Here is a 17,083-nt window from a genome sequence, read left to right as displayed (position 1 = left end):
TGTGTGGTGATTCTTAGGTATTATTCATTCATGCATTCATTCATTGGTTCATAGTTATTGAGGTCTTGCTGCGTGCTACATACTTTGGTGGGTAGTGGGAATACAAAGAGAATTAAGACATGGCCCCTGCTCTTAAATAATCTACAATCTAGTTTGTTTTTCCATTCATGCAAAAATTACTTATTGAGTGCCTGGTATGTGCCATGTATCGATATAGGCTCTGGGGATATAACAGAATAAAATAGAAAAAAACAAAACAAAAAAACTCTGCCTTCAAGGAACTTACGTTCTGGGGATAAGGGTGAGACAAACAGTTAACAAGGTAAATAATTTATATATATAGCATATTAGATAGTATAAATGCTAGGGAGAAAAATAAAGCAGGAAGGAGCTAGGGAATTTCAAGAGTAGAGTGTTAACAATTTTAAATAGTGTAAGCCGGGGTCCGGTCCGGTGGTGTATCGGTTAAGTACACGTGCTCTGCTTCAGCGGAGGCCCGGGGTTCACAGGTTCGGAGACCGAGTGTGCACCATTGCACTGCTTGTCAAGCCATGCTGTGGCGGCATCCCACATAGAGTAGAGGAAGATGGGCACGGATGTTAGCCCAGGGTGAATCTTCCTCAGGAAAAAGAGGAGGATCGGCATCGGATGTTAGCTCAGGGCTACTCTTCCTCACACACAAAAACATTTTTTTTTTGAAAATTCAATAGTGTAAGCCAGGTGTGAACTTAGTGATAAGCCGTGTAGTTATCTAGTGGAAGAGCAGGTAAGCTGAGGGAATAGCAGGTACAAAGACAGGAGTATGATTGATATGGGCCGAGAACACCAAGGGGTCATTGTAGCTGGAGCAAAATAAGCCAATGAGGAGGAAACAGGTACAGGAGAGGGCCAGATCCTAAACCTTCTCTTGTCCAGATGTTTTTGTTTTAGCCCTGAGTGAGATAGGAAGCAAATGGACATATCCAAGGAGAGAAGTAACATGATGCCACTTAAGTTTTAACAGTATCAATCTTGCTGTTATATTGAAAATAAACTGAAAGCAGAGTAGAAGTAGAGACGCTGGATGTGAGGTGTTACAGTATTCCAAGCAAGCAATGGTGATTTGGACTAGGGTGGTGGCAGCGAAAGGAATAAGACATGGCTGTATTCTGGATATATTTTTAGAGTAGAGCTAACATAATATGCTGATGGATTGGATGTGGAGTGCTAGAGAAAGAGAGAAATCCAGGCTAAAAGCAAAGTTTTTGGCCTGAAACTAGAAGGATGAAGTTACCATTTACTGAGATGTGGACGGCTGCAGGTAGAGCAGGTGTGGCTGGAATATCAGGAGCTCAGTTTGGGACATGTTAAGTTTGAAATATCTATTAGAAATCCATTTGGAAATATGATTTTGGAGTTGAAGGGAGAGGTCCAAGCTAGAATTTTAACATTGAGAGTTGGTGGCATGTAAAGACTATTTAAAACCATGAGAGAGGAAGAAATCACCAAGGAAGTGTGGTATGTGTAGATATCTAAATAAGAAGTTCTAGAAATTGAGCCTTTGGTCCTCCAAGTTGTAAACATGAGGGAGATGAAAGAAACCAGCAAAGGAGACTGAGAAGATGCAGACAGAAAGATAGGAGGAAAATTAGTCAACTGGCTGATGGGAAGAAAGTCACAGAGAGAGTAACCAACTTTGTCAAATGCTGCTGATAAGTCAAGTAAGATGAGCACTGAGAGTTGAACACTGGATTTAGCAATGCGAAAATCTTTGGTGGCCTTAATTAGAACAGTTTTGGTGGAGTACTGGGGATGAAAACCTGACTGTAGGAGGATGGCGTTAGAGGAAATAGAGACAGCAAACGTGGGCAACTCTTTCAAGAAGTTTAACAGCAAGAGAAGGAAAGAAATGATACAGGAGCTGGATGGGGAAGTGGAGTCCAGAGGGTTCTTTTTTTAAAATGGGAGAAATAAGAATATTTCCCAGAAGGATGGGGAAAATGGATAATGCAGGAGAGTAGTGAATTGCTATAGCAATATCCTTGAATATGGAAGAGGGGATGGGATCTAGAGCAAATAAGAAGACAATTTGAAGGCAACATAAGTTCTATAGTTGGAAGTGATTATAGGGAATTCCCAAGTATATAAAAATAACTAATGCAGCTGGGGGGTTAAGGGAAGACTTCCCAGAAGTGATCACCTCTGACCTCTGTCTGGAAGGATAAGTAAGAATTAGCCAGATACTTTTCCTCAAAGAGCAAGCGTAAAACATATTAAATGAAAGAAGCCAGTAACAAATGACCATATATTGTAGGATTCCATATATGTGAAATGTCCAGAATAGTCAAATCTAGAGACAGAAAATAGATTTGTGGTTGAATAGGACTTAGGGTCTATGGGCAAAGGGGTGAGGAATGACTGCTAAAGGATACAGTTTCTTTTGGAGGTGATGAAAATGTTCTAAAATGAAATAGTAGTGATGTTTGTACAACTCTGTGACTATGATAAAAATTATTGAATTATACACTCTGAATGAGTGAAGTATATAGTATGTGAATTATATCTCCGTAAAGCTGGTTTAAAAAAACAGAAGGAGTAATGTGAATTCATGTAAGACTTATGAGCACTTCCTATGTGCAAAGCTTTGAACCAGGTTCTAGGGATATTGTGATTAGTGATTAATTACTACAGCCCCTGTTCCTCTTGGCACTTACAGTCTAAGATGCATGCAGTGGCAAGAAGGCAGGAGAGAATATATCTAGTCAGGTTAACTGCAGGTTATTAGTCAAAATTTACTTTCCTGAATTAACATTTTAACTTAAATTTTGATTCTTTATATGCTGTAGATAATATCAACATACAAAAAACATGCTTCATGTATATCTGAAGGATAGATTATAAATGAAGAAAATTACAAGCTATTTATTTTTGTCTTTTTAAGCCTAATGGTGGTATTCTACATGATAATCTTGTTCTAATCAGGATGAAACCCGATGAAAATGGAAGGTTTGGATTCAATGTGAAGGTAATCTAGAGTTTTTATTGTACTCAGTTTTCAATTAAGATGTTTCTGTTTTGGTAATATTTGACTAATAATTGATTTGCTCTGTTTAAGGGAGGGTATGATCAGAAGATGCCTGTGATCGTGTCCCGCGTAGCGCCAGGAACACCTGTGAGTTACCTAAATCTTGCAAGTAAATCCTGTTTTCAAGAATATGTACTTATTTTATTTTTATTCGTTTAAATAAAAGAAGAAATTTAATCATGCCTTTTAATTTGTCAAGTCTCAAATGTTGTTGGCTGAATATCTTTAGTTGCTGGGAAGTTAGTTTTTATTTATTCCCTGTCTATGAGTTTTTTAAATCTTTTTTTTTTTTTTACAAAGAAGCTATTTAGGACTTCCAGTGCTTCTATAGTGTTAATAAGAGTCTATCAAAGTAACCCCTTTAAATAGCAAAATGTAGACAGAGGTATAATTTTTGTTTGTTTTGCTTTCTTGTTTCCTTGTTTTTTCATTTAAAATTATTTACCTACATTCCATTTGCCTACTTTTTGTTTAAGAATTTTACTTTAAATAGAAATGGTACCAGTGATTTTTTTCACTATAAGGATAATTTTTTAAACTTTTTATTATGAATATTCTAAACAAAAGTAGGGGAAACGTGATATGAACCCATTATGATGAAACCCCCCTTCAGCTTCAGCACTCTGAAGCTTTCTGCTCGTCGTAAGGACAATTCTTAATTAGTTGTGAGTGCGTGATCTTTATTGCTCTTATATGTAGCAAATAGTACTTTTGAATTCCCATTTATGTTGCTGCCTACTTTACCTAAATGATCTTCAAGGGCTTTTCAGTCAGCACCCTTTATCGTTTAACTGTCTCTCTGTCCAAGGAAAGGTGTGACCCAGCACCTGAGAGAAAGAGCCCAGCTATGCTTTTTGGGTGCTCTGCAGCAACCTCAAAGTTGGTTTGAAGATCACAGGCAAGATTGATCCAGGATATCATGATATGTAGTTTCGGTTCTGGTTTTTAAGGACTTTGTTGGTTGCAAATAAGAGGGTACTCGTGGAATACCCCTAGCTTAAGCATAAATACAAAATGTATAGCTATAGAGGCATCTCACAAAACCCAAGGACAGGAAAGCAGTTAGACCTCTAGAAAGAATTTTAAGAATCATCAGGACTCTCTATTTTTTCTCTCTATTTCTTTTTATGTCAGTGTTCCATTCTTTTCTCTTAGTGCAAACCAATTTGTGCACTAATTCAACCTCATCTCTAAAGTCATTCCAAATACAACACAGCCTTAATAAAAACAGCATATTGGTGGCAGCTTCAAGCCAAGTCCTGTAACATCACCACCACACACACACTCTACCTTCAAATACAAGTGTGACTCCTAAATCTCTACTAAATAGAAATTGTATAGCTACCACTATTCTCCTCAGTCCATGTGGTAGGATATGACTGCTAGTAAGTTCCAGATTTATATATTACCAGCTCAGCAACCCAGAGTGATTATTACACCTCTCAGTCCAAATTTCAGACTCCTGGGAAGTAAACCCTTCGTAGAGCCAGCTTGGATCAGATGTCCTCTTTTAAATGAATCACTTGTGGTCAGAGGGGATGGGAGAGGGATATGATGTATAAAATGACTCTTGAACCTACTATGCATGTGACGGATGGGGACAAAGGAGGAAACTAGTCCAAAATTATTTATTTAGTCTGTGTTTAACAGGAAATATGTATTTGTTTGGGACTGCAGATGAGATGAAGGATTGCTAAATTCTCATCTATCAAGTAGAAAGTTAGATAAAGTCTAAAATAGAAAACTGAAAAAAAAACAAAATGGGAATATTATTTAGAGATACTAAGGTAAATACGAAATATGTAGCTAAAATGTTGAAAGAAGTTGCCTCTAGGGAGAGGAAGATGGTAGGGAGGAATATAAGAAATGGTTTCTTATCTTAATAATCTTATAGACCTAGTCACTTCTTTAAACTGTATGATATATAACTTTGCTAAAAACAAAAATTTAAGCTAAAACTTTTTTAAATCAAATATATATCTTTCAACCTGATGGATCCACTTTTAGGAATTGCCTCTAATGAAACAAAGGATACACAAGGATGTTCACTGTAGTATTGTTTATAATAGTTAAAAATTGGAGGGAAAATCAAAATGTACATCATTAGAGTTGGTGAAATGAATTATGCGTTGCTTTGCAGCAATTGAATCGATGGATGATGTAGCTCTAGAAGTATGGAAATATGTTCATAAGATGATATTATGGAAAATGCATATTATAATTCCACATATATGTTTGATCAAGTTTTGTTTTTAATCTGAGTTATATGCATTTTAAAAGTCTGGAAATATACTAAAAATGTTAACAGTGTTTCATCTGGGTATTGAAATTACTGGTATTTATCATGTCTGCATTCCTTTTTTTTAATTATCTGAATCCTGACAGTGAGCATGTTTTAGAAAACATGCTTATAATTAGAAAAGATTGTAAACCTTTTTTTATTTGTATGCCAGTTGTATTAGTCAGCAAATGACACAAAAGAAATACTGATTTTCTGAACAGTGAGTGTGGATAGTTTTCACTTAACTCAAGGATGTTTAGGAAACATCCTACAGACAAGTTCATTTCCAAACAGCATTCTGTGACTCTAAATTTTCTTTTTAAGCTATACAAATTATTGTTGATTTTTCCTTTCTGCCATGTAGAACTATGTTCCATAAATATTGGCTGAATTTAGAACAAAATAAAACAGAAATTTATCATTTTTATATTATTTTATTAATTTAGAGACCATTATAGTCTTCCAGTTGGAAAATTCATTTTAGGTAATTGAGGGCAAAGTACAGGGTTTCAAATATTTTAATGTCATTTTTTATGTTAGACACCTTTTGAAATGGATAAAATAATTCCCAAATCATGTCATATTTTTCTTCCTATCTGATCATCTTTGAGGCAGTAGCTTTTGCTCCAACAAAACTCATTTTAATATACAATTTATCTAGACTTTCCAGATCAGAATGAAATGCAAATAAAAAACTATAAGCATGCCTGACAAAAGGCAAATTAAGTACAAGAGAGTTCCCTTCAGTGATAATGGGTAAAAAAAATCTCTGCATGTTGTAGCATATTGGTTAATACACTGGTTAATACACTGCCCTGTTAGCCTCAATCTCTGACCTGGAGGTATCAGTAGATGTACACAGGGTACAGTCAGAGAGATTCATAGCTATCCTCTCCCTAACACATAGACCTCCTCCTCTTTTCCACCAACTACATTATCCATAAAGTAAGGTGAGAGGATAACTCTTTTTGCTATAGCCCTTTACGTTTCTCCCAGTACCCTTAATAGCTCCCAATTCACAACTCTTTGGCTACCTCAAAGACATTTACAAAAACTTGGGACCAAATTGGTACACAAAAGCATCACTGCTAATGCAGAGGAATTATTGAATGTCGTCTGCTCCACTGCAAGAAGTAGAGAAAGAAGCAACTAGAGAGAATGGTTAGAACCGTAAATTTGAATTTTCCAAATTTTAATGCTTCACATTGAATTATCTCATTTTTATATTCACAACTCAGTGAAATAATTAGAGCTGATATCTGCTCCATTTTCAGAGTTTCACATATCTAAGATCACACATTTTATAAGCAGCAGAGGAAGAACTTGGCTCCTAGACCAGTGCTGTTTCCACTAATGACAATACCTCGTTGGATTTTATTGACTTTGTGTTTATAATGAATTTGAGTAGTTGTGTTTTCATTTCTTCAAGGCTTTGACACAGGAAGTTCCCTTTTTTGTAAGGTCCAACCCTGTCATTTCCTTCTCTGTGTAACCTATCATCCTTCAAACTTGACTCACGTATGTTCTCATTGCTGTGTTCCTGAATCATGCTGTCCATATTTCTGTTCATCACTTTTACCTTAATTACTTGTTTGTTTTCTTGATAAAATACAGGCAGTCCTTACTTTGCACAGTCGTGCAGGAACGTAAAAATGACCGTTCAAGCTGAAACTGTACAAAGTAATCTTGATAATCACTTTGGGGATTTTTTAATAAGAACATTAAAATCTCTCTTACCTTCTCTTATAAATGTATAGGAAAATAAAAAAAATAGTAAAACTAATACTGATTTAGTATCCTGTAATTCAAAACATTAGAAACATTGAGAATTAAAGAGTTTTATTTCTTTGTGAAAACTTACCCCCAGTAGTTTGAATAGTGCCTGTCTCCTTCTCATCATATAACTTAAAATACAGAGTGAGCATTTTTTTGTGTGTGTGTGAGGAAGATCAGCCCTGAGCTAACATCCATGCCAATCCCCCTCTTTTTTTTTTTTTTTTTTTTTTGCTGAGGAAGACCAGCCCTGAGCTAACATCTATTGCCAATCGTCCCCCTTTTTTTTCCCCTTTTTCTTCCCAAAGCCCCAGTAGATAGTTGTATGTCATAGTTGCACATCCTTCTAGTTGCTGTATGTGGGACGCCGCCTCAGCATGGCCGGAGAAGCGGTGTGTCGGTGCGCGCCCGGGATCCAAACCTGGGCCGCCGATAGTGGAGCGCTTAACCACTAAGCCACGGGGCTGGCCCCAGAGTGAGCATTTTTTCTTGCCTTGGCAAATGGTCATGATCCTTGCTGAGTTTGAATCCACTTCCAGTATTTTGTCCTTTGCATTTTCAATGTTGTGCAATATCTCCAAGAGTTCTTTAAATGAGAGGTTTTTTGCCAGCGTCACTTCCTCTAGGACATCTTCATCCCTCACGTCACAGCCACTTTCATCATTTATGTCAAGTTCACCTTCACTAAATTCCTTTTCCTGCTTCTCTAGAGTCTCTCAAACAGTGGTAGTGGCAATATTTCCATCGTCAGCTGTTTCTTCTATAACTCCATTTCCATTCAATTTGAATTTCACTTCCAGCACTGTCACTTTTTGTTTCTTTACTACACTTTTAACTTTTTTGGCCAGTTCTCTCTTTAGATTATTCATTTTTACATGGGTTTATCACTGGGAGACAAGGAGGCAACACAAGTACATGCTTTGCTATCTCTGCATGAACTAAGTAACAGATGCTCAGTGACGAATCACCAACAGACTTTGACAGACGTGAGGTGATTGGTCACTGATCATGTGTGTCTGTTATTTATGTAGTGATTTTTGGACTAACAAGCTAGCAGCAAAGTTTGTACTTTATGCAATTATTCACAGTTAATATATTGTGGTAACTGAAATTTGAACTATGTTGTTGGGAGACTGGTATTATTTAACGTGTGATAACTGAAATGTGTATGTGTCTGGACAGTGCAAAGCAAGGGCTGCCTGTATCTGTGCACCTTGAGATCGTTAGTCTTATCTGTATGTCTAGCCATGTAATAGGGCATCAGGGAAAATGTTGTTAAATGAAGAAGAAAAATAATTAGTATCTTTATGGGAAAGCTAGATTTCTACTTTTTTTTTTAATGGATGAATGAATGGATGGATGCTATTCTGTATGTAGTTTTAGTTCTCCTGCTATGGAGTCTATAAAAATAAATTCCTGTGCTTTACTTTCAGAAAGCTATGTGCAGATATGAAACCTTATTTGTATTACATTACAGGCTGACCTCTGTGTCCCTCGATTGAATGAAGGGGACCAAGTTGTACTGATCAATGGTCAGGACATTGCAGAACATACCCATGATCAGGTTGTCCTGTTTATTAAAGCTAGCTGTGAGAGACATTCTGGGGAACTCGTACTTCTGGTTCGACCTAATGGTAAGTCCTCTGTGTAGCACTGGATATTTTTCATAATTCATTAGTGTTTATTACTAGACACAGCAGCCAGAGTGGGCTTTTTAAAACATAAGTCATGTCATGTCAGTTTCCTGCTCAGAGCACAGTGGCTTCCATTCACACTTGGGGTAAAATCCAAATTCTTGGCCCCTTTGCATACCTAACTCAGCCTTGCTCACTCTCCTCTGTTCTTTGCTGGTTTTCTTGGTGTTGCTTCTGCCTACACTCTCTTCTTCTTGATTTTTGTATGACTTATACTCTCACTTCCTTCAGGCCTCTGCTCAAATGTCCTCCTCAGGAAGTCCTTCTCTCCTGACTACCATAGCTAAATGGCTCCCTCTCCCCCAGTTGCAGTGGTAGTGGTGGTCGTGGTGGTAGTAGTAGTAGTGACTTCATGAACACTTGTTGAATGAATAACTTTTTTTTTTTTTTTTTTAAACATTTTTTTTTTAATTTATTTTTCCCCCAAAGCCCCAGTAGATAGTTGTATGTCATAGTTGCACATCCTTCTAGCTGCTGTATGCGGGACACGGCCTCAGCATGGCCGGAGAAGCGGTGCGTCGGTGCGCGCCTGGGATCCAAACCCGGGCCGCCAGCATCGGAGCGCGCGCACTTAACCGCTAAGCCGCGGGGCCGGCCCGAATGAATAACTTTTGAACGCTGTTTCACTTTTAGGAAACTCTGAAACAAGCTATAGTTAAAGCAATTTTTTTATTCCTGTCTATGTTTTCAGTAGATGATGCCTGCTAGTCTAATCATGTCATCTCCTGATCTGGACAGCTGACTTGTTAATTCATAGTCAGAGTCCCGGGTTTGGAGAAACCTTAATACCATAAGCTCTGGCTCCTTTGCTGGTTGCTTGAGTTTCCTCTACAACAGCCTCAAGAACATCCTGTCTGTGTGGAGCACTGAGTGGTTCCTGAAGCAGTTCATTCCCCCTTTGGATGGCTTGAACTAAAATTGAACTAAAAATCCATCTTCCTTCAGTCCCATTGTTCCGAATTCTATCACTCTGTGCTATGCAGAATAAATTCAATCTCTCTTCCTTCAGTTTTTTGACAATAGCTAATTTTACTGGATGCCCTCCCCCTTTCTCCAGTTTAACAATCCCAGATCATGTAGCCTGTGTTTGTTTAGCATTGTTTCAAGTTCCCTCAACACTCTTATCACTCTCCTCTGAGAAAAAATTTTATATGCTTATATACCAGCATTAGACATCTTCTAGTTTTGTTGTGAAGAATTTATTAATCATAGTTTTAGCCACAAGAGTAATTATTGGTTAATGTCATGTTACCAGTTGTTGAATATGTAACCTAGGAAAATAAAATATAATTAGAATGCTACATATTCCCCCACCGTACCCAACCCTGCAAAATTGTGCACGAAAATTACTTTAAAAATATATATAAAACTATCATTTTGCCTCTTGGGTACAAAGAGACATATTCATTCTGTCTTCTCTACTTTGTGTTTTTCTGCATTTATGGTCTAGAATTGGCTTTCTAAGAAAATTCAAAGGACTTGAACAGGACATTCTTTTTTTTTATTTTTTTATTTTTTTTTATTTATTTTTTGTGTGTGGGAGGAAGATCGGCCCTGAGCTAACATCTGCCAATCCTCCTCTTTTTGCTGAGGAAGACTGGCCCTGGGCTAACATCCATGCTTATCTTCCTCCACTTTATATGGGACGCCGCCACAGCATGGCTTGACAAGCGGTGCGTGCCCAGGATCCGAACCAGTGAACCCCAGGCCGCCGCAGCGGAGCGCACGCACTTAACCACTTGCACCACCGGGCCAGCCCCAGGACATTCTCTTTTGACTTTTCAAGGAGCTCATTATTAGGAATTATTCATTATTAGGAATTTTCGTCACATAAAGCAACTTAAATTTTATACTAAGAATAATATTCTCTCAATTTGTTTATTCTGTTTTCTCTTGATAACAGATCCTAAAGAACTTAATAATAATAATAGTAACAGTCATTAAATGCTTTCCATGCACCTGGACTCTTTTGTGTATTTTCTCAATTAATCTTTACAGCTATCTAATGAGATTGATGAATTATCCCAATTTTATAGTTGAAGACACTTAGGCACCAAGACATTCAGTTATCTGCTCACAAATTCATGTCTAGTACAGAGCCAAAATATGAACAAAAGTCCATATAAAGGAAAAGCCATGGCCTTTTTGCAATCCCAAATTATCTCATTTATACTTTAAATTAGGAGAGGATCCCACCTAGGGCTTACTTCTTGGCAAAAGAGCTTTCTAATATTGTTTTATTGTCAAAATCTGGACCAGGGCCTGTATTCACTTTCATTGTGGGTCTAGCATGTCCATGTTTATTTAAAACAGCATATAATCAAAATTTTAAATTATGTTTGCCAAAAATACTAGAAAAACAAAGAGCTTGTTTTTCTGGTCTTTTCCCCTTTAAATCTTATTTCTTCTTAGACAAAATGCATTGATACCTTTTTGTCTTTTCATTCTTCACTTCAGAAATTTATTCTTCTCAAAAGCACATACATATTTGAGCAGGACCCAAACCTCTTAGACAAGGGCAAAAGAGGGCCCTAGCTTGGCTCCATCCTTTAGAGGGCCCTACTCTGGGGCTTCTTCAGCTTTACCCCTCCCTATGGGGGTCAGGATTTTGCAGCACCACGGGGGCATCGCGAAGCCTTCACATGGGACCGCCCCTTCCTTTCTAGACCACTTTTTTTTAACCCTCAGTTGTTTGTCCACATAACTCTGAGGCCACTTCCTGGGCCTGTGTGGCCATTTTTGCCAGGTCCATTCTCCCAAGGGTGGATCACATGGTATATGTACTCCTAGGCCAATGGGGTGGCTAAGAGGCAACAATTTGCAGAGAGGTGTAGAAGAAGCTTACATATGGGCTGGGAAGTTCACCCATATGTTCATAGGTCCCTATGTTAATGAATGGAGCTGAGGGTGGAAAAGAAGTAGGGTGGGCTACAGGCTACAGTCTAGGGTCTGGCTCTCCTTACACTAGCATGACCATCAATTCAGGCCTAGAATTCTTGTTTGAAATCTGGCCTCCCAGGTTGTTTTGTAGGTATGTCAAGGAAAGAGGTTAAAACGTATTTTGTTTAGCACTCTGTTCAATTTATTTGTGACTTTCATATCAAGACATATAGGCCTGGGCTGGCCCCGTGGCTTAGCGGTTAAGTGTGCGCGCTCCGCTGCTGGCGGCCCGGGTTCGGATCCCGGGCACGCACGGACGCACCGCTTCTCCGGCCATGCTGAGGCCGCATCCCACGTACAGCAACTGGAAGGATGTGCAACTATGACATACAACTATCTACTGGGGCTTTGGGGGAAAAAATAAATAAATAAAATTTAAAAAAAAAAAAGACATATAGGCCTGGGCTGGCCCCGTGGCTTAGCGGTTAAGTGTGCGCGCTCCGCTGCTGGCGGCCCGGGTTCGGATCCCGGGCGCACACCCACGCACTGCTTCTCCGGCCATGCTGAGGCCGTGTCCCACATACAGCAACTAGAAGGATGTGCAGCTATGACATGCAACTATCTACTGGGGCTTTGGGGGAAAAATAAATAAATAAAATTAAAAAAAAAAAAAAAAGACATATAGGCCTCTATTTGTACTGTTGCCCTAGATCCCACAAATTAAGGGCAGGTCTGTTCAGAGCTGCTTCTTGGCAGCTCCTTTTTTTCTTAATGTCTCTTCAAATTATAGACATTTTCAGCACTATGTCCAAGAACCTTCCTTTCCCCAAAGGTACAGCAAAGTTCTTCAACTCCACAGCCACTCTCCATCCCTACACAGTGGCCACAGACTCAGATCTGATGAATTATGAATAAATGAATTATTTTTCCTGTCACAAAACTAAAGAACATTCCTGGTAAATTCTTTTCGCCAATTTGTTACAATTTCCATGTGGCTTTTTTGGTTTCGGTTTTGTTTTTTTAGCTGTATATGATGTAGTGGAAGAAAAGCTAGAAAATGAGCCAGACTTCCAGTACATTCCTGAGAAAGCCCCACTAGATAGCGTCCATCAGGATGACCATTCCTTGCGGGAATCAATGATCCAGCTAGCTGAGGGGCTTATCACTGGAACAGTCCTGACACAATTTGATGTAAGTAATATTGTATGGAAAGATGTTTGCCCATATTTTCTAATTAATTTCCTGGTTTCTTATCTGCCTAATCTACTGTCAGTTATAATTTATAAACTAAAATGGTGTTCTGAGAAGAAATATTTGACATAAAAAGAGTTCTAAAATGCAAAGTTTTTTAACTTGCTCCCAAAATACTAGCTATTTTTAGTATTAAAATACTAGCTATGGTTACATAAGTAGATGTCTGTTTAAAAGAGAGGAATAAGGAGATTTTATATGTATGTCATCAAACTAAATTTTCTTCTGTAATTAAATAGCTATTTTTAATGAAAGGTGACAGATGAAAATAGGCTATTGTGGATTGAAAAATCCCGAGTTAAAGGAAAATAACTTTTGTACCTTGTCGTATTTAATCCTTCCCTAATCTTTGTCAGTCTAATTGGCCATCATCAATATTTGTTATTCTGAAGTATATCCTATAGACAAGTGACTGTACAACATTTGGAGCATGTGAGTTTTTTTTTTAAAAAGTTCTTGGTTCATATACTGTAAACATCTCCAAACTAAGTGAAAGCTAAATGTTTCCTGCAGGTTTACTATTCAAAACTTTTGCTGTAAGCAAAATTGTTTTCACTTGTTTTACCATTTTTCAAAATACGATCTATAATTCATGTCAGAAATTGTGCAGAATTCAGCTTTGCAAATCTGGTTCGGTGCACTACTGGCCTCAGGTATGTCATTGTATAGATAAGGTATTCTAAGGAGAAAACCTGTTTCTTGTTAGCATTGAAACAAGTCTGAAAACAAAACAAACTCTTGATGACTTGCTGGACTCATCTGATACTTTTTTTTTTTTTTAGCAACTATATCGGAAAAAACCTGGAATGACAATGTCTTGTGCCAAATTACCTCAGAACATTTCCAAAAATAGATACAGAGATATTTCGCCTTGTAAGTATCTACTATCTCTGTGTAAGTTTAATCTTTTTAATGTAACTTTATTAAAACATTCTTTCTTTTGAATTTTTTTAGATGATGCTACACGGGTCATTTTAAAGGGTAATGAAGATTATATCAATGCAAATTATATAAACGTAAGTTTATTTTTATTATCCCTTGTCATTTGGAATAAGAGGGGCCACTATAAACTTTTGAGATTTATTCCTTTTTGTTAAAAGCCTAGCCTTGAGAGAATATTAAAACTTTCAGACAATTGAAAAATACTATACAATTTTTAAAAGATTGTTTTGTACTGGCATATTAATATACACATAGAACTTAGAATTGAATAGTCTAGTCCAGAAATAAACTGAAATAAATACTAGAATTTTGTTATGGTAGAAATAGCCTTTTAAATCGTCGAAGATAAAACAGATTATCTAGTGAATGGGTTAGGTCAGCTGTCTAGAATATATCATTGTAAGGTTTTCGCCCCCTTCTGGGCGAAAAAAAGGATTATTACATACTTTTTTTGTTAACTTTGTAATACAGAAAATTTCAAAAATACAAAAATAGAGGAAAAAGTAAAACAAACCTTCATATACACATAACTCAGCCTCAAAAATTGTCAGCTCACGGCCAGCTTTGTTTCACCCATACCCCTACCCATGCCCCCACACATCCAGATTGTTTTGAAACAGATCCATACATTATGTCATTTATCTATAAATACTTAACCTACCCAGTCTTGATGCCAACATATATTTTAGATATATCAAAATATAAATGTAAAAAATGGAATCATGAAAGTACTTGGAGGAAATATGTGATTACTGTTTAAAATCTCAGACAGGTAAAGATTTTTCTAAGCTTAGACATGGTGTCTAAGCTGTAAAGAAAAGATTGATGAATTTGACAATGTAAAAATTTTAATTTGAGGGATGCTTAAAAAGTACTAAAATTAAGTGACAAACTGAATTTTAAAAATACTACAAAGAGCTTATTTCTTTGGTATATACAGAGAGCTTTATAAGTGAATAAGAAAAATAAATACAGTGCAATGAAAATAATGAAGGATATGCAAAGACAATTCATAGAAAAGGAAATGCAAATGACATTTTTAAAATATTTATGGCCATTTTCAAATCTGTACAAAAGTAGAATAGTATGTAGAGCCCCCTACCATAAACCTGTTACCCAGCTTCAAGAGCTATCAACAAGTGGCCGGGCTCATTTCATCTAAACACTAACCCCCTAGATTATTTTTTTAAAGCCCAAATATATCAGTTTTTTGTAAATACAGTCTGTTCTTGTTATTTGTGGTAGTTATAGTTTATTATGAACACTGAATTAGCAAATACTGAATCATTGCTCCAAGGGGAAATATAGGGTTAGGTTCCTTTGAGCCTCTAGTTGCAACATTTTTGTCAACTGATCAATACATAACCTTGTTTCTGTTTAAAGATACCTTATTTAGTACACATTGTTGATTCATTAATATTGAACTCAGGCCAACAGGACTATAACTCATGCTCGAAGGAAGCTTATCTAATATATGTTTTCTCTATAAGGCACATCCTGGCTTTCTCGCACTTAGGAACCTAGACAGCACTTCAGCACTACCCTTGGGCACCATTTTAAACAGTGAAATCACCAACAACCAGCACAAAAATTCAAAAAACATGCCACTAAATAGACTGCAGAAAGGACACTTGTTTACAGTATGAGTAGAAACAAGAAGGCAGAACAGCGTCTTACTCAACATTAGCTGGAAATGTGCACGTTGGGTGACTTGAAGTTTTTACCTCTTTGGACATGTCTGTCAATAACCGCAAAAGCCCTGGAAGTATTTCGAGGTTACAGATGAATCTTAGCAGGCAGGCAAATTTGCAAATACGGAATCTGTGAATAATGCGGAAAACAACAACAAACAGTTAAATGAATAATACACTCAACTGAATGCACAAAAAATGCAAATCAAAACTGCAGCGAATTACCATTTTTCACCTATTAGATTGAAATATCAAAAAGTTTGGTAATACCATACACAAGTCTACATCCTTTATCTGAAACCTTGGAGTCACATATGCTTTGGGATTCACAATTTTTTGGATTTTTGAAAGGGTATTAGGTGCATAAACCATACACTGTAATAAGTAACATCCCCCAGAGGCTATGGGACATTACCCTGTAATGAATGTATTGTTATTCAACAGCAAGCGATAGCTATTTCCACTCAGTGGGACTAGTAAAGACTAAACAGTCTTAGATCAATTCGGGTCAGATATTGCTGTCAAATGAGTCCAGGTTAGGTCAGGTCTACCCAAAAAAAAAAGGCAAACTTACACTTCAGAGCTTTTGGAGTTTCAGAAGTGCGGATAAGGGATTTTGGATATATTAAGGAGATTATCCGGAACAAGCATTCCTCATACATTATTGGTGGAAGTATAAATAGGTACAACCTCTTTGGAGAGCACTTTGGCACTATCTGTCAGAGTTTTAAATGCACGTACACTTTGATCCAGCATTCTCATTTCTTCCTCTTGCCTGTACAAGTATGTTTCTTCACATATGTGTGCAAAAATGTTAGGTTTACAAAAGTATTCAGTGCAGTCTTGTTTGTGGTAGCAAATATATTAGCAGCAACTTAAACATCTGTTAAGTAAATTATGATATATTTATATAGTAGAGCCATTAAAAAGAATGAAATTTTACATACTAATCTGACATGATCTCAAAAATAAAGTGGAAAAAAAAGAAACAAGATGCAGAACAACATTATATGCTACCGTTTTACAGAAGGGAAGATGTTCTGCATGTGCATTCCTGTGTTATATATAGGATATCTCTGAAAGGATGTATTGGAAACTAGAAAAAAGAATGACCCTCCTGGGCATAAACCGAGGCTGGGATGGGAGGGGGGCTTCTTACTCTCCTTAACCTTTGGTATTCTTCCAGTTGCCATGTGTATGTCACCTTTTTTTTTTTTTTTTTAATTCAATCTCAAAATGTAGTAGGATGATGACTCATCTTCCCTAAATACTCATGATCTTTCTGAAAATAATGAATTTAAAACATATTTCTAATATCTTTTTATGTAAAATCTAAACTAAAACAAATGGCATAATTTTGCTCCTCACAAATTTTACCAGTAAGTGTTTAGAGACAAATATTTTTTATTTCTGTACCAAGTCTCTGCCTCTGAAAAAGGGTTCTCTGTAAAGCTGCCCTTAAAACCATAATAGTCAGGGCTGGCCTCACGGCGTAGCGGTTAAGTGC

General features: G+C 37.1%; 1 protein-coding gene across 8 annotated transcripts in view; it reads left to right on the top strand.

Moving 5' to 3' along the window:
* PTPN4 (protein tyrosine phosphatase non-receptor type 4) overlaps positions 1 to 17,083 on the top strand; it is a 214,022-nt gene that overhangs the window by 182,380 nt on the left and 14,559 nt on the right. For all 8 annotated transcript variants that reach the window (XM_004423902.3, XM_014782471.2, XM_087435053.1 and 5 more), the window contains 6 exons: positions 2,921 to 3,004; positions 3,095 to 3,151; positions 8,596 to 8,752; positions 12,717 to 12,883; positions 13,726 to 13,816; positions 13,898 to 13,959. In XM_004423902.3, the coding sequence (XP_004423959.2) occupies positions 2,921 to 3,004; positions 3,095 to 3,151; positions 8,596 to 8,752; positions 12,717 to 12,883; positions 13,726 to 13,816; positions 13,898 to 13,959 (618 nt within the window). The remainder of the gene's footprint in view (positions 1 to 2,920; positions 3,005 to 3,094; positions 3,152 to 8,595; positions 8,753 to 12,716; positions 12,884 to 13,725; positions 13,817 to 13,897; positions 13,960 to 17,083) is intronic.

Source organism: Ceratotherium simum, chromosome 9, assembly GCF_057802395.1.
Source record: "Ceratotherium simum simum isolate JZ-2026a chromosome 9, ASM5780239v1, whole genome shotgun sequence".
Taxonomy (NCBI): Eukaryota; Metazoa; Chordata; class Mammalia; order Perissodactyla; family Rhinocerotidae; genus Ceratotherium; species Ceratotherium simum.
This window is presented reverse-complemented; position numbering and strand designations above follow the sequence as displayed.